The following is a 17719-nucleotide window of genomic DNA, read 5'->3' on the forward strand; positions in this document are numbered from 1 at the left end:
GGGCTTTGTATTCTTTTCTCGCTTTGCCAGTGGTTTAATAAATTTCAGTTTTCTTTTTTAAAAAAAGGAAAATATTTGCACCTGCATCTGATTGATCCAACCTGAGTTTGGTTATCAAGGTCCTTGGGTGTGGGGTTGGGGTTGAGTAAGTTTGGATTGGGTTAGGTCAGGTTGGAAATAATCACTTTTATTTAGGTCAAGTAGTGGGTTGGATCCTCTTGATGTTGGGTCAGGCTTGGGTTCACTCTCAATCTGACCTAACGCACGCAAGCTGCACTCGTACTTCTCACCGAACCTTATGTGGGTATCGAGTAAGGTGGGTGGGGTTAACATGGTTCGTGAACCACGTGATCAAAGGTATACGCTGTGGCCTGCCATGAGTTGGGTACCAAGAAATGGACAGCAGGAGAGGAAGATTGACGGACATAGATCGATCTACGCGCGAGTCCCAATTGATGAACGGCATCCCATTAGCCAAGTCCCGTTGTCCTTTACGATTTAAATTTCCTTGTGCTCGCCGGACGTGGATTTCCTGCTAAAAGCCTTTCGCGCAAGGATGTTGTGTGGGGCGCACCGAGATGTATGTAAGAAATCCATTCCGTCCATCTGTTTTATGAGCTAGTTTTAGGATGTTCGACCAAATATGAGGTGGACAAAAAGCTCAACTGGGTCACATGATAGGGAAAATTGGAGAAAGAAATTGCTACCGTTGAAACCTTCCTGGACTCCACCTTGATGCTTATATGTTATCCAAACCGTTTATAATGTCATTCTTAGTGGGATGGAGTGAAAACACCAAAAAGATAGCCTGATACAAAACTTTTATGGCCATAAGAATGCTTCAACGGTGCTTACTGAATTCCCACTATTTCCTCTCGTGTGGCCCACTTGAGTGTTGGATACACCTCATTGTTGCTTGGACGTCCTAAAATGATCTCGAAAAATGGATGGACAGAGTTGATTTCTCACAAACATGTCGGTGGGCCCCCGAAGGCTTCCGGAGGAAATCCGCGTCAGTGCTCGCCCTACTCGTACCTTTCCACGCATCATACGCGACATGCCATCCCGACGTTGGACATCTGGTTCGCCTGTGAGGTCAAGGTTGGCACGTGAGCCGCGCGTGAAGGTGTCTCTACAATGTTTACCGGAATACGTTCCGAAGTATTGCAATAGGAGGTTTGCTAAGCCCACACGCGTGTAAAATGCTGATCATCTACACGCCACACATGTGCCAGCATGGCACGTATCTCCGAGATCCAGTTAATCCATCAGAAGGGCACTGCTATATTCAAGCTGGAGCCCAAGAATCAGGTTGATCCACTGGTCAGGGCTGTTGCAGTTTGCAAAACAGATAGACAGCCGTGAAGAACTTGGCTGAAGTTTTTTGACCAGTGCACCTGCTTCCAATGTCGGGGCCCATCTGCTGAGTGGGCCGGATTTATTTTTGGAAAAACATCTAATGCTGGGCACATGTGCAACGTGTACATGAGGTGTTTTGCACACGCGAGTGGGATTAGATTTATTCGTCAGGACTTTTTCGGCGTTGCGGGAATTACCAAAATCAAAGGCTTCCAGGTCGAGATAATCGAATCTTTTGGAGCTTTGCTAAGCTAAGCGCCTACGCCCGCACGTGCATAGAAAGCAGTTCCTGTACACGCCATCTCACGTGCCAGTATAGCATACGAACCTTGGATCAAATCCGTCCATCCGGTGGGTGTCATCATCTGCTTTGAAAATTTAAAAAATAAACAGGCAGATGCACATTTTCAGAACGTGGATTTCGTTAAGTTTCTGGGTTGATAGGTAGGGCCTACTATGATGTTTTCGATAAATCTATTTTATCTGTCTATTCTGAGAGCTCATTTTAAAACATTGGACGAAAATCGAAGTAGATCAAAAACTACATTGGTCCATATGAGAGGAAACACTGGATGTTTAATAACTGTCGTTGAAACGTTCAACGGCTCACAAAAGTTTTATATCAAAATAAGTTTTTGACATTTTCACTTCACCGAAGAACTTTATAAAGAATTTGGATGGCGTATTAACATTAAGGTGGAGCCTAAAAAGTATCATTAGTATTTTCTAATTTCTTATTCTAAAATGAACTAAAAGCAAGGATAGATAGGGTGGATCAGGTTCCTGACAAGTACCGTGCTGGTATATGTGGGGGCGTGTACATGCAACGTGGATTTTCTGCGAAAGGCTTTCGCAAGGACGTGGATTGCGGGCGCGGATTGGCCACTGGCAGGTTGAGCAGCGAAACTCCCTGCTAAGTGACGTCACCAAGCTCCTTAGCCCACTATAATATATGTTCTGTATCCATGCCTTCCATGCATTTCGAGAGACCATTTTAGGGTAACACCCAAAGAATGAGTTAAATCCAAAGCTCCAGTGAACCCAGCATAGAATACAGTAGGATAGTGACCTATCATTAAAAACTTCTAGTGGTTATAAAAGTTTTAGATCAAGTTGATATTTGTTTTTTTCCATTCCTTGACGTCTTTTTTTGAACTTGTGAACGGATTGGATTTCAAATAAACACTATGGTGGGGCTTAGGATAGTTTCAGTTTTGGGAATTACTCTCCTCACTTTTTTCTGAGACAGGGTCTACTAAAGATTTTATCTCCCTCTTTCTTTGGCTCATGCCTTAAAATGATATCTCAAAATGGATTGACGGTGTGAATATAACACATACATCATAGTGAGCCCCAAAGGAATTGGTGACGTCACTTCACAGTGGACTCGCTACTCAACTTGTCTAATTTGCGTCCTTGGATCGCGTACTACCCTTGCTCGTCTCTAGCCCTGAGCAGGCAGTTCTATGGGTGGGTCCATCGTGATATATCTATTCATCTATGTTGTCCATCTCTTTTCTTGGATCATTTTTAGGCATGAATATAAAATTGAGGCAGATCCAAAGCTCAAGTAGACCGCACCAAATAATAAGCTTAGTTGCATTAAAATGCACATATCATTAAATGCTAGTTGCATTAAATGCAAGAATAACCTGTATGGTGGTCCACTTGAGCGCGGAATCTACTTTTTTTTCTTCGTACCTTAAAATGATACGAGAAAAGGATACCAGCATGGCCTGCGCAAATAACTGCCCGTTCAGGGCTACAGACAGGCGGGGTAGCACGCAATGCCCGCTTCTTTCGCAGGAAGTTGCAGCGTGATGTTTGTGAGAAATACATTCCTATAATTCCTACCATTGAAACCTCTTTAGGCTGAAAGTTGTGTTCATATGGCGCCCATTCTGCTAATAACATCATTTCTGTTAGATGAACTGAAAACACAAATATTAACAAGTTTCAGAACTTAGGTGGCCGAACGAATATTGTAGCCGTGAATGTTTAATCCCCACGTTTTAGGCTCACTTAAGTATTGAATATGGTTCAAAAAAAGCTTGCAAAACAGATAGACGGAGAAGATTTCTTACAAACATCACGGTTTCCTCACCTACGTTCCCAGTGTAAGGAACTTCTCACGGAAGGCTTTTCAGAGGAAATCCGCTACCGTGTACATGAATTGCGTTGTACACGCGTGTGAGCTTAGCTCCCCAACCTCTGATTACTCTACTTCTGGGGGAGTCCAATGGATGATACGCAGGCACTGCGTAATGTTAACTTCGTATAGAAGAATTTCAAAATTTAATTGCTAAAGTAACGTGTCCCAGCTCATATGTATCATAAAAGTAAAATTGACACTTATTTGCTTGGACAGTTGTGTGGATATTTGTTGGATGTTTTAAGAAAAAATCCGACCGCCATAAATATTTAGAAGACCATCTAAATAAGATGAATGGTCTAAGGATCAGAGGGTATAAATATTCAAATATAAGAATTTTTTATTTATCTTCCCCATTCAAGCTATGTCCCATCATATGAAGGGTTTAGATCATTTAAATATGACCGAGATGTAAACGTTAAAGGTCCCGACGTATCATATATCAATACGTTGCGATGTATTCTAGCATATCTCCATTCTATATATGGTGGAAGAAACTAGGGTTCTTGTTTTTATTTTCCTCGTATATCATTATCTCTGGCATCAAATCGTTCTTCCATCTTCCTTCTTCCCCCGATTTCTAGGTTTTTCCCATATCTTGATTTCTAGGGTTTTCTATTTCTAATTTTTGTCCCCATCTAGATTTCTAGGGCTGTTTTTGGTTTCTGGGTTTTCCCCTCGATTTCTAGGGTTTCTTTCATCTCCCTATCAAGATCTAGGTTTTATTTTTCTTTTTAATTGCTTTCTGGTCTGCGAGGCATAGATCTTTGGAAAACCTCGCAGAGATGCCTCCTCGAACGGTGAAGAAGGCAGCCGGTGCGGCGGGGCCGAAGAAAAACCCCGCTAGGACGGCGAAATCTACGCCAAAGAAGAAATCTGCGCCCCAAGTTCCAGAGGAGCCGACGAAGACCGAAGAGGTTTCGGTTTTCGTCGAGGAAGTGAAAGAAGAGATAAAGGTTGAAGAGGCTAAGGTGGAAGAGGTTGTTGAAGAAGAGCCACCTGTGGAGAAGCCATCAGTACCCGAACCGGAGGTGAAAGCTGAGGCAAACGGCTTACTGGCGGCGAAAGGTATCTTTTTCTACATCTGAATTTTTTTTTTCCTGCCTAGATCAGAAAAGTTTGGATCTTTTTGTGTTTATCTTCTTCATGCTTGCTTGTTTATAAATTTTATTTATTCTTGTTTTTTTTTTTTAATTCCTGTTGTATTTTTTCTGAAAGATTGATGACCCGTTTTGGTTTCGGGTTTGAATTGTTGGTTTGTTTTGATTGATTGGTTGTTGAACTTAGGAAAATGATTATACTTTTCATCGCAATCGTGCTAGTTTTATTGGTGATTTTGATGGATGCATATTTTTTTCCCTTTGGTTGTGATGGGTTCATATGGTAGATTGATGTAAAATAGTTCTTCTTCTTGTTTTTTTTTTTTTTTTTTTTTTTTTGTGTTGTTGGGTTGTTTTGCAGGATGGGTTTGTTGAAAATGTGAGAAACTTTACTGCGTTGTATTTGTGGTTTTCTGTGTGCATGTGGTCCTTCCTTATGCTTGCAAGGGTTATATTTTCTTAGTTTTGTTTTCTTGGCAGTCAAAAAAATTTCTTGCTTTTGGTCAAAATTAGAATATCAAGATTTTTTTCTCAGTTTGCATTCATTGAAGTTTTTTATATTTATAAAAGAAAATGATTTACACGTGTTTTGTTTGGTGGGTGGTTGTTTGGTTTGCTAGATATATCAGTTTGGTTCTGGCTTTTTTTGTGGTTATAGGCTTGTTTGTTTGGATTTTTCTATTTTCGCTTCATTTAAAAACTCGTGTCTACCATTATCCCATATGGGGATTTGGTACTTAATCTCTGGCTTTGTTTGTTTTATTTGATGGGTTATTGAAAATGGGAAGAAGTTCCTCTGTTCTACTCATTTTTTCTTGAGGATTTTCATATTGTTTCTTTGGTAAGTGTTTTTTCTTGTTTTAGTTTTGATTGTGTTGTTCTTTTAGTTAGAATCTTGTGGAAGTTTTGTTTTCTATTGTTTCCATTCAATGAGGATTTGATATTTTAAATGAAATGTCCTTTTTCGCCTTCATGCAACAATCTTGATGGTAAATTGATGTATTCTGCCCAAGTAGGAATCACATTGGTTGTACATGAAGCATCTGAATTTGGTTATAACATATGGGGACGAAAATGTTTGATTGGTTTGAATAGGGTTATATTCCTTTGCAGAATGTGTAGCTACATTTTGTAATTGTCTTCTTGTAAACATTGAACTACCTACCTCTGTTGGCGTTGTTTGCTAGTCTGGATTTGAAGCTATAATGCTGGGTTATTGATTTATCAGACAGCATGTTGGCTAGGTGTAGGTTATAAGTGGATTTATGTGCTGTTGGAGAGGAACTAGAATGACAAATTTATTTGGAATTGGCCTCATGGACATGGGTAAATTTATTTTCCCATTCTCTTGAACTGCAAATGTGTATTTACATATTTTCATGACAGAAGAAGAGGATGTGAAAGGGGCTTTTGATGAGGATGATAAAGGCGAACGGTTAGATCTGGAGGATAATGAACCAGAATATGAGCCGGAAGAAGACCCTGGGGTGGAATATGAGGAAGTTGAGCATGAGGATGGTCAAGATGATGGAGATGACATTGAGGTAGAGGGTGAGCAGGGTGATGCAGGTGAAGAAGACGAGGGCAATATGGCTGAAGAGGAATTTGAAGATGGTGGTGAAGGAGAAGAAGATGGTGAGAATGATGAAGAGGAACATGAAGATATTGTTGAGGAAGAGGAGCACCATGAAGTTGCCAAGGAGAGGCGTAAACGCAAGGAGTATGAAGTATTTGTTGGTGGGTTGGACAAGGATGCAACTGAAGCAGATTTGAATAAAGTCTTTAGCGTTGTTGGTGAAATTACTGAGGTTAGACTGATGATGAATCCCCAGACGAAGAAAAACAAGGGCTTTGCGTTCTTGCGTTTTGCAACTGTAGAACAAGCAAAACGAGCTGTTTCAGAGCTTAAGAGCCCAATGGTATTTTTTTTCCTTGTGTATTCTTTAGTTGAAATTGTGGCTAAGGTTTTTCCATGTTCTTTTTAAGAATTTTACATCTTGATTCCAGGTGAATGGGAAACAGTGTGGTGTTGCCCCAAGTCAAGATAATGACACACTTTTTTTGGGAAACATATGCAAGACATGGACTAAGGAAGCTGTAAGTAGGCTGGACACTTAAATGGTCCATGGTTCTCCTTTTAAACAGTCATATATAGGATTCCCTTATCCTGACTATGTGATGTGAACATGATTTCAGTTGAAAGAAAAGTTGAAACATTATGGAATCGAGAATGTTGAGGATTTGAATTTAGTTGAAGATACTATCAATGAGGGAATGAATCGTGGGTTTGCTTTCTTGGAATTTCCATCCCGTTCAGATGCAATGGATGCTTACAAACGCCTCCAGAAGAGGGATATTGTGTTTGGAGTTGATAGGACTGCGAAAGTTGCATTTGCAGATTCGTTCATTGAACCAGATGATGAAATCATGTCACAGGTATCCTTGAATCCCAGGTTTCCTTACTGTTTTTTTTTTTTTTAAACAAGTTTACATAATTGGATCATTGTAATTGCCTGCTTGATTGCAGCATATGAGACGTGACTGTTTTGGTCCTAAAACATATGCATGACCTTGTTATATGCATCATAATGTTGGATAGCATATTGGGTGCTAAAAATATATGTAGGGATGGTGCTTTGTTTCATATTTAAGCTGGGTTGAACCCTTAGCCTCATGGGTCTAATGCAACTTATCATCTGACTAAGCTATGGGCACAATACAATAAATAGGAAAGGTTTTAGCTTTTATGTCATGTGCCTTCCCTCTTGCAAGAATCAACATTAATTTCAGGTTTATGGAGGTTGTGTTGTCCCCATGCTTGATGCAGTATATATTTTTCTATTGTTTATGTTCAAGGAATTTTGAGTTAGCGCATCTTGATTTCAGGTTAAGACGGTATTTGTTGATGGTCTGCCTGCATCATGGGATGAGGATCGTGTCAAGGAGCATCTCAAGAAATTTGGGGTGATTGAAAAGATCGAGCTTGCACGGAATATGCCTTCAGCTAAGAGAAAGGATTTTGGATTTGTCACTTTTGACTCCCATGATATGGCAGTGGCCTGTGCTGAAGGCATTAATAATGCGGAGCTGGGTGAAGGAGATCACAAGGTTTGTCCAGCTTTGTTGATTGTTTGTTATAAGTGTTGAAAAGATGTGTTATCAAATTCCTTATGTTTTCTTTGCGTTACATTAGAGTTATTTAATTCATTTTAGGTAAAAGTAAGGGCTAGGCTGTCACGACCCCATCGGATAGGTAGATTGAAGCGTGGTGTTCGAGGGGGTGATTTTAGGATTGGACGAGGGGCTATGCAAGGTGGTAGGGGATCTTGGGGGCGTGGTGTGGCTGTTCGCAGGTTCCCTGGTCGGGGCTCCAGAGAATTTGAAGGCCGTGGGGCAACAATGGCTGGTCGTGGATTCAAGAGGCCGTTTGGATTGAGGGATAGACGTGTGGTCATGGCAGCACCTGAGAGAGTTAGGCATTTCCCTCCCCCATCAAGGTCTTATGACAGGAGGCCTCCAAGTAAATTTCCATGTCCTTTTTTCTTTATGGCAACCTCATAACTGTTTAAGATTTCTGGCTGCTTTTATGTACTATTCTGAGGCAATGTCTTCTCTCCTATCAGTTCCTCGTTACCCCAAGAGCAGCTCAAAGAGGGAATATGGAAGATATGAAGAGCTTCCTACCAGAAGCAGGCCTGCTGTAGACTATGGTTCCAGAGTTGCTGCTGAGAGACGACCATCTTATAGAGATGATTATACTCCCCGTGGATCCAGCTACTCTGATGTTGCTCCTCGTAGTGCTCCTCGCACTGCCTCAAGGCGGTCCTATGTGGATGAAGACTATGACCCGAGGTTTGAAAGGCTTCCTGCAAGTTATAGGGAGGGACGAGGTCGTGATTATGACTCCATATCGGGGTCAAAGCGTCCGTATTCTGCGTTGGTCAGTATTACTCATTTACAGTTCTCCCCCCCCCCCCCCAAAAAAAAAAAAAAAAAAAAAAAAAAACCTAAAACTATGATCTAAATTATTGAAAATTGTGATGCTTGTTAAGGATGATGTTCCTCCACGGTATGCTGATACCAGCGTTCGTCAGTCAAGGGCTCGTTTGGACTATGGGATGAGCGGCAGTGCTTCCATATATGGGGATGCTTATGCTGAAAGGTTAGGCTTGCTTGACTGTGTGGCTTGTCGCAACCACAGAGTTTTGTGAAATGTGCTTTAGTTTGCAATAGCTAACTAATAATATCTCCACACTTTTTGCATTTTAGGCTTGGGAGATCTCACCTGGGATATGGTAGTGGTAGGAGCTCTCTTTCTTCACAGGAACCTCATTCTCTGTATGGCAGTCGTCATGGCATGGGTTATGGAGGTATGCGAAGTTGGTGACCGTAGAATTGTTTCTATCGATTTGTTTTATGTTACTGAATCTACGATGTACATCTTTTTGGTGCTTTTAGGTTCTGTTAGCAGCAGCGACGTTGGAATGTACTCTACAAGCTACAGCAGTGATTATCTGTCTCGTGGGCCTGATGTATGCTTTTTTATTTTGCTCTAAAACAGATGTGGTACTTACCATCCACTTCTTATTCAATGTTAAAATATTTTTTTTTGGTTGTTTGCAGGTTGGCAGCAGCTCATATTCGTCACTATATTCTGGTCGGAGCTTGAGCGGTGGTGGTGGATACTTGGGGAGTGGTGGTTCTGGATCTTACTACTGAGGTGCGTGAACTGCTTTTCATGTTCTGTTGTTCTGTTTATATGGTTTGCTGCCTGTGTAACTATATGCGGATTTTCTATTTGAATGTGGTTCTTGTTGGGGATTAATCTTCTGCAAGAGGGTATTACTTCGCTTTTCTCTAGCAGTCTTGAGTGGTAAGTTTGGAGCTTTTGGTCACATGGATTTGTCTTCATGACACAGATTCCACATCACAGGTGGCTGGTGTAGCCTATCAATTGTTTGAAGCCTCTTGGATATGATGCCTACCGAGCATAGTCAGCATCTGTTTAGTCTGAAGTATTTGTAGGGATGAGTTGGAGTAGAATTACATGGCGAGGACTCTGTGGGCTTGTTGATTGAGGGTAGTTTTCCAGACATGGATCACTTTCAAGGCTTTGTTAGGAAAACTGAATCCTTGGTTTGGATATTAAACAGAGAACCATAGTGTGGTATGTATGCAATGCATATTTATTTCGGTACCTATAAGAACTCTGCCGATGGTTGGAAGTGGTTTAATGCATTTCAAATCTCTACGAGTGTGCTAAAGATGGTGGTGCTCCATAATGCTATTTCAGGCCTTCTGGATATACTTTGTATGGTTGAACATCCTGGATTGAACTTTTATATTACCTGCCTTTCTGAAGGGGCATTATTACAGTCATCTAATCTGACAACAAATGTTTTCAGTGGCATGAGTAGAATCAAAGATTCCTGTGATGATCACCTTGTGTTGATCGAAATTGGAAGAAATTTCGATGAGTTGTTGCATCACTTGGATTACTGATCTAATATTTACTTCCAACGATGTTTGTATATTGAGTGACATGATTCATTTTCTTCGGATACAACCTTTTGCCTACATGTTTGCATTGGCAAGTTTATGTTAGCACATAAAGGTGGGAATAGCTGACAATTCATGGACCAAAAGAATTTTGTTGGTCAAAGCATGTTTGATGGAAGTTGGATTCTGGGCTGAGTAGCCTTTCACTGCACTTAAAAAATCAACATTTTGATCGAGATAGATGCATATGATGGGCTTCACCTGTCTGTATGTATTGAACATGGTTCTTTTAATAGCTTGTGGAGCGTGGATGTGATTAACCAATGCATACTGGAATTATATACTGTCGTGGGACTTTTGGAAATCATGCTGCAGCTCATTGGTTTTTAAACTGCGCCGGATAAGTTAAAATTCTCCCACGACATATGCATGAAGGTATGAAGAAAATTATATTTGGATAATATTATTTTCTACCAGCAATTTGCAGTGGGCTTTGCCTATGTTGCTCGGCAGTTGAAGCAATTAGGATGTCTGAAGAAAAACTAACTCTCATTTGGCACCATCTGCATACCCCTATCAGTTACTGTGCTTTCTTTCCTGTAATAGTCCATCTATTCCTGTCAATTATGATGACTATAATTTTATAAGGTATACTCACTTGGATGGAGGTGAGTTAAGAATATGGTCTAGAGAGGGTTGAAAAATTAAACTACCATAGATTCTTGTTGAAGCAGTGACCTCGAGTAAGGCTTTTCTGGGTGTGTTGGGGAACAGTGCTATTTTTCCTGGATTTATTTATTTATTATTATTATTATTATTTTGAGATTAGGAACCAGTATCAAAACCATATAAACCGCTGTATAAATCTACATTCTGTTCCATGGGAGTTCGTTGCCAAGCAGTGCGTCATAGGTGCAGTTATTATTTTAAAGATATGACTGACATTGTGCCATCTGCTTCATACCCTGATATTCCATGCATTCTCAGCTCTGTGAAGCTGGGAGATTCATCTCCATTGCTAGCCTTATTGTCCAAACCTCTAGATGATAGACAGGCTATTTGATTTGACTTGATACGATTGCTTCATACAAATGATGATATTGCTAGCGTTAGCCTATTTTGCAATTTTCAAGAAGTCTTGCTGAGCTTCTATGTGCTCAAGACAGTAGTCTATTCTTGGATTCTAGATCTTTTTGATGGTTAGCTCAGTGCACAGTGTCCTTGAGAATACATGGGCCTTGTTTTCAGATATCATTGGACCACCTTAACATGGATATAATGCTACCAAGACATCCTTGATGGGAATAATACCATTACTTGACGGTGTTTTGGATGTGAGGATTATGAAGGTTGGCGTGCTGAATAAAAAAAGAGAGAAAAGGAGCATGGCATTCTGCATCTGTCACCATTGTCTGAACTGCTGGTAATGCAGATGGACACACATTTGCAACTTTTTCTTTTGGAACATTACGATGAGATCAGTCTCAGCTTTACTAAAAAGCAGTGTGATAGGATGGAGAGTTTGTGTATTCTATGGATATGGTTCATCTTACAATGCAAAGGAGAAAGTGATGGTTTGATGTAGGCATTGTTTTGAAGTTGAAGCTTGTGTAAACCATGCTTTTCTGATTGAGTTTTTTTAGTGTAGTGTTGTCTGTAAGTAATCCTAAGAAGTTATAGGCATGGGTAGTATTGTTAAGCCATTTGGTCGACTACATTGATCTTCCAATTTTATAGGTATGTGTTTAGGACACATGATGTTGAAGCATAGCCTCAGGAGACTTGTCCCCGTAATCGTCACATGGGAACTTCAACAAACAGCATTTTTTTGTTTTGTTTTTGTTTTCTGCTAATTCAAATGTTGGCAGAGCATCCTGAGCAGTGAAAACGGTGGGCCATGTCATGAAGATAATAACAAAAATTGGAAGTCCACTTATTAGTTGGGCAGCCTGTCATCGATTGATTGTGGCACTGTTTCCATCAGAATCAGCGATGCTGGTGTGCCCCTGGTTGATCTTTATGGTGGGTCCCACGATTTGCTTGGCTCACCTTGCCATGAAAGATGTTCTGCAACATTGTTTGTGAGCATTGAAGTGTTATTTCCCATGCGACTTTGTAATTGAACATCTCAAAGCTATGGTTTTTTTTTTTTTCCTAGCGTCCATTACTGTTCATTTGATAAGCCATTATGAAGGTCGTCAAATAACTTTCATATATACAATATACATACAGAATTGACCTTGTTATTTATAAATATTCAATAAAGGGACTGCTAACACTTGACTGTTGAGGACAAGCCAGATTTTTGTGGCAGGTACCATGTTTTTAGGGGATGCCTTTGCATGTGTAAATGTCTCATTTTTATTATTTTTATTTTTATTTTTTTCTCCTCGTGTGCTTAGAACCTCTTGTACCAATTCCAAGCTTGCTGTAAATTAAATCAGAATCTGGCCTGAATTGACATTTGTGTTACATTTTGGATGGTTAATAGGGGAAAAAAATTCAATTGGTATGAAGCATTTGTTTGATTAATAACAGTATTGACATGGACACCTGTCTTTTTGATGCATATACTCTTTCTTGCATGTTTTATTATTATCTTGGCCAAGTAGAAGGAAAATGGTCGTGCTGGCCAGTTAGATGGAAAATGGTTAATCTTTCAGTACCATACACCGTTGGCCAAGTAGTAGAAATGGTGCACCTTATGTTGGAAAGGTGATAATCTTGTATCAGGCACGTGGATCTCTGTATGCATGGTTCATGTGTACTCGATCGGAATGCTGCTTCAGTTGATGGCTATTTTTTTTTTTTTTTTGAGCCAGTCCATGCAAGGCAAGGCCACCTGATGGGAAGTCCTGATATGTACACATGTATTGTGTACTGATATTGAATGTCATCTGCAGTGGCTTGGACCGGTAGAAATTTCAAATGCTCATGTGCTTTCTTGCCCACTACATACCTTTAGGAACAGAGACCAAGCTTTTGTTTTACCAACAGCTGCATTGATTTATAAGATTATGGATTCGATATTGGGCATGTGATCTATTGAATATATGGCTTGACCCTTGTCCTGGACTTGTATTTTTGTTTGTGCCATGGATTATTAAGCAAAACTGATATGCTGATGGACACTGCACAGTTTCGTCCTGGTCATATGTGGTTCTCCATCCTTGTTTGGCTCCATTATATCTGTTGCTAGTCTGGCAGGGTACCGTGATTGTTGACATCGCCTATTTCTCAAAGTAGAGCAAAAAAACACTCGATGGTGTGTTTGTGTTTGTTTTCAGTTTTCTTGGGCCCAAATGACTATTGTCGTGGGCAGCTTGCTTTGCTCGTTTTATCCAATTAAATGTGGCTTTTTTCTCCTGACCATCCCATGTATATGACATTGAATGGTAGTCGTGATCCACCTCCCTTGTGGTCCCATCGCTTGCTATATAAATGCACCCAACTCAAATGCATGTTGCATGTGAAACGTAAACGTAACCGGTTTATCCTCTGCCGCCACCAACGATGGGAAGTTTACAGAAATTGGTTATTTGGGAAATCAGGATCCACATAATTGGTCTATATTCTGCCGTTGCTATGATAAATATTTATGACAGGCCATTTTCTCACCACCCTTGATTGGAAGGTTGATTAATTGCATGTGTTATTTTGGAGATGATGACAACCAAACGTGCAACCACAACGATGAACGGTCTAGATCGTTATTCGATTAGGATCAAGTCCAGCGTGATTCATTTCTTAGGGTGATCAACCAAAGTTGTGATTCATGGCTCTGACTTTCTAGGATGATGGAACAGACCTCCAACCCGATCAGTATCCTTTGAGATATGGAAATCAAGGCTGACATCCCCATCGGATGGATTGGTCTATAAATCACCTTGGATTTTCTATATACATAGAACTTCCTAGGTATTGGTATCTGAACTATTTTTAGGATGTATTCAAGGTTGGAAGATGGAAAATCCAAGGTGAGCCCAGAGGGAAGGCTTTCCAAATCAATGCTCTGAGCTTTTCTTGTAAATTCAAATAAAGCCGTCCGTTTTCCAGGCCTAACAATGAAATTCTAAATTAGGAACACATCTTAACTCTTGTTTGGAAGATGGGCAATGGATAGAAAATGATTATTTCTATCAAATTCAAATTAGCTATTAAATAATTAAAGAAAATACAAGGTAAAGAATTTTTGTATCTACCCTAAGGAAACCATAGATGGATAAGGCTGACAGGCCTTCATAGGCAGCCAAATGCTGACCTAGATAATATATGGGCTTCATTTTTAGGCCTGGGTGCAGCCCTTGGGCCACATATACTAGCAATTCTAGAGCTAAGACGGCCAAACCCAGGAACCCGACAGGCAAGCCTAGCCATTAACAGCACTAAGTCAAATCCATTGATCTAGCAAACATTTAATGGCTTACAATGAAAGCATCAACAAAGCTAACGCATGCGAATAATTTCACACAAAAGGTCCAACCAGCAATTTGAACCATCGAAACCATCCCATCCATGGCTTGTAGAAACGGGGTTAAATCGGAATCATCCATTCAGTAAAATCTGCTTGATAGCATGTGTTTTGGACCTGGAGCTATTTGATAAACTGAAAAAGAAGTTTTTTTTTTTAAAAGAAAAAGATACTGGGATCTGAAAATAAATGCCAACCGCAAATGTCGGAAAATTATTAATTTGTTGTATTTGCTCTTATTGTCTCAAAAGATAGTTTTTCAGATCATTAAGGACTTACGCCCAACAATGAGTCAGATCCAAAGCTCAAGTGGACCGCACCACAGAAAATACTGGGGATTGAACGCCTACCATTGAAAACTTCTTGTGGTAGAAGTTTCGGATCAAGATGATATTTGTGTTTTCCCTCCATCAATGTCTGTGTGACTTATCAACAGGTTAGATGTCCAATAAACAGTACAGTGGAGCGTAGGAAGTTTTTAATGGTGGGCGTTCAATGACCACTGTTTCATGTGGTGTGGTCCACATGAGATTTGTATCTATTTTATTTTTGGGATAAGCTGACAAAACCAATGGCATGGATAGATATACAACGTCAAATCAATGTTTTCTATGATGTGGTCCACTTGAGCTTTTGATCTACCTTATTTTTGGGCTCATGCCTTAAAATGATAAGACAAAAATGGATGGACGGCGAGAATATAATACATCCAGGTGGCCAGGTCACACTCGTCTTCAACGCCCCGTTTGGTGGGCTTTTTCGGACTCGACTGCGTAGTGTGGAACATAGCACACAGGTTGGTACTGTGTTCACATGAAAGAGTTCTGTGGGCCCATCACGATGTGTTTTCCCTTATCCAGGCCTATGTTACCTTATGAGAAGGATAGCAAATAAACATCATAGTGGGCCATAGGAAGGTCTTACCAGTGGGCATCATTGTCCCCACTGCTTTATGTGGTGTGGTCGACGTCAGCCCCAGATATCCTTCATTTTTGGGCTCTTTCCCTAAACTGATGTGGAAAAAAAAGAAAAGATAGATGGCGTGGATATAACATATATATATCTTGATGGGGTCAGGAATCTCTGATATTATCGAAATATTTTCAATATCATCTATATCTCCACCTCAACCGTAACACCAATAATGATACATACCGATAACTTTGGCAGTCTCATAAATTTTAGGTATCGTCAATGTATCACCAGTATCATTCATATTTTCAACTATATAAATTCCAAGTGTGGCTTGTATAGTTGATGTATTGATATCACTAATATTTTTTTAGAGTTATTTATGAACTCATCTAGAAAAGTAAAACGCCAAGTGTGGCTGCAATGGTGTGAATATTTATAAATATTGTTTTTGTGTGTAGGCCCATATGCTTTTCAGCACTGGCAGCATATGTCGCGTTTGAGTATTACAAATTTTCTTCATGTGTTATTGTGCTTGCAGGGGCCCTAGGACTCTATCATTTTTTTACGGCATAATGCATTGCGTGAGATACGATGACCCGAGCACACACTAACAAAATAAAGGTGGCACTTGGGGAAAAAACTCCTATTTGAATTTGGAGATTTTGTAGCCTCCTCTCTCTTTGAATTTGGAGATTTTGGTACCCTAATCCTTAATAAAATTTAAGAAATTTGATTGTGGAAATTTTGGTACCCTAACCATTGTTCTAATTTGGAGATTTCTATACTTCAACCACTCTTTGAATTTGGGGAATTTGATACCTTAAATTGGAGATTTTGTTACCCTAATTTGAAATTTTTGATACCCTAAATTAGAGATTTTGTTACCCTAATTTGGAGAATTTTGATACCCTAATTTGGAGATTTTGATATCCTAAATTGGAATTGTGATACCCTAATTTGGGGACTATAATATACATGGCAAAATGTATCACGTTTGCTATTGTAACTGTATGCACTTTATGGTTCTCTTACTCATAATTGTGCTTCCTGATGATGATATACCTAAATATATGTACGTTCTCATGTAATTGTATTCACTTCATGTCTGCTTCTTCTAACTGATATATGGTTTGATGCTTCTTGTTAAAAATGTGTGCAATTGTAACTGTATGAATTGGATGGTTGGCATCTTATATAAAATGTATGCGGTTTTATTTGAATGCATTGTAAGCCTTATTTACAATGCACAATTTGCATTTTACGATGGTTGGATGGTTGACATATTATGTAACATATGCACTACTGTAATTGATTTATTGGTCCTTATCCTTGCCTCAGTGGTAGACTCCCAGGAGTTTCAACACGCGCTCTAGAGTTCGAGTACCCATAAGTGGTGAAATCTCACTACGGCGTGGGTGGGTGTGGGGTGTGTGTGAGGAGTACGTGTTAAAAAACTAATTTACTATGTGCCTCGTTTACAATGCACTGTGTGCATTCATTTATAGCTAGATGGTTGACATATTATGTAACATGTGTTCTGTTGTAACTGTTGTATTGTATGCCTTACCGTATGTATTCACTCATGACCATCATCTTATGTAACATGTGTAATGTTGCAAGTGTATGCACCGAATGCCTCGTTTCATACATATCTAAATGGTTGATAAGTGTTGTATAATCATTACTTTCTAACCTTGTTTAGTGTAGCATCTCATTCTGTTAGGCCACTTAGTGGTGTAGATTCACGTTAAATATATTTACCCATTTAAAAATCTTATAGAACACCATATATAGTCCAATATCTAAAACAAATGTATATAACTTAGAGATGCTATTGGATTGAGAGATGTTTGCTTTGTATAGATTTTTAAACTGTTCAAAGTGTGGACAGTTCTGTACCAAATCTTGTACATAGGTTGTTCTCATCATAATTTACATGTGATATTGAGATTCGTTAGACCACCATAATACTCTCCAGAAATATAATTCTTAACTGATTTAATGCCTTATTTGTGAATAATTATTCATATATTTAGAGAATTATGAGAGATGCTGCTGAATTTTTTTCTTACATATAAATTATAAGAGAATAGTACATGATATGTTACTGAATGGGCTAAATAGTGAAACTAAATGTAGAGTTAGGATATTAGTATCCACATCGAAATAGATTAAATTGTGTTTTCATATAAGTGATTAAGATGGCTTCACTTGCGGACATTG

The 17719-nt window shown here is 39.5% G+C and overlaps 1 protein-coding gene across 6 annotated transcripts; it reads left to right on the forward strand.

Annotated features, from left to right (window-relative positions):
• Window positions 1-4017: 4017 nt before the first annotated feature.
• Window positions 4018-13246, forward strand: LOC131233989 (heterogeneous nuclear ribonucleoprotein Q). Of its 6 annotated transcripts, none has more exons than XM_058230922.1 (12): window positions 4018-4579; window positions 5998-6530; window positions 6619-6708; window positions 6808-7047; window positions 7498-7719; window positions 7825-8131; window positions 8235-8551; window positions 8664-8773; window positions 8881-8981; window positions 9070-9143; window positions 9235-9331; window positions 12933-13246. In XM_058230922.1, the coding sequence occupies exons 1-11, from the start codon at window positions 4297-4299 to the stop codon at window positions 9328-9330; spliced, it is 2373 nt and encodes a 790-aa protein (XP_058086905.1). In that variant the 5' UTR covers window positions 4018-4296; the 3' UTR covers window position 9331; window positions 12933-13246. The 6 variants fall into 6 exon arrangements, with proteins under 6 accessions (XP_058086905.1, XP_058086904.1, XP_058086903.1 ...); XM_058230921.1 differs by having other exon boundaries at window positions 13014-13246; XM_058230920.1 differs by lacking the exon at window positions 12933-13246 and adding an exon at window positions 9545-9990.
• Window positions 13247-17719: the final 4473 nt, after the last annotated feature.

The sequence above is a fragment of the Magnolia sinica genome, chromosome 18 (assembly GCF_029962835.1).
Source record: "Magnolia sinica isolate HGM2019 chromosome 18, MsV1, whole genome shotgun sequence".
NCBI lineage: Eukaryota > Viridiplantae > Streptophyta > Magnoliopsida > Magnoliales > Magnoliaceae > Magnolia > Magnolia sinica.

What these genes read in the sequence shown, in the direction of transcription:
- LOC131233989 (XM_058230922.1), top strand. Translation starts at nt 4,297, where the DNA reads ATGCCTCCTCGAACGGTGAAGAAGGCAGCCGGTGCGGCGGGGCCGAAG. An exon ending in AGACATGGACTAAGGAAGCT is followed by an intron (nt 6,709 to 6,807) that starts GTAAGTAGGCTG and finishes ACATGATTTCAG; the next exon opens with TTGAAAGAAAAGTTGAAACA. An exon ending in TTATGACAGGAGGCCTCCAA is followed by an intron (nt 8,132 to 8,234) that starts GTAAATTTCCAT and finishes CTCTCCTATCAG; the next exon opens with TTCCTCGTTACCCCAAGAGC.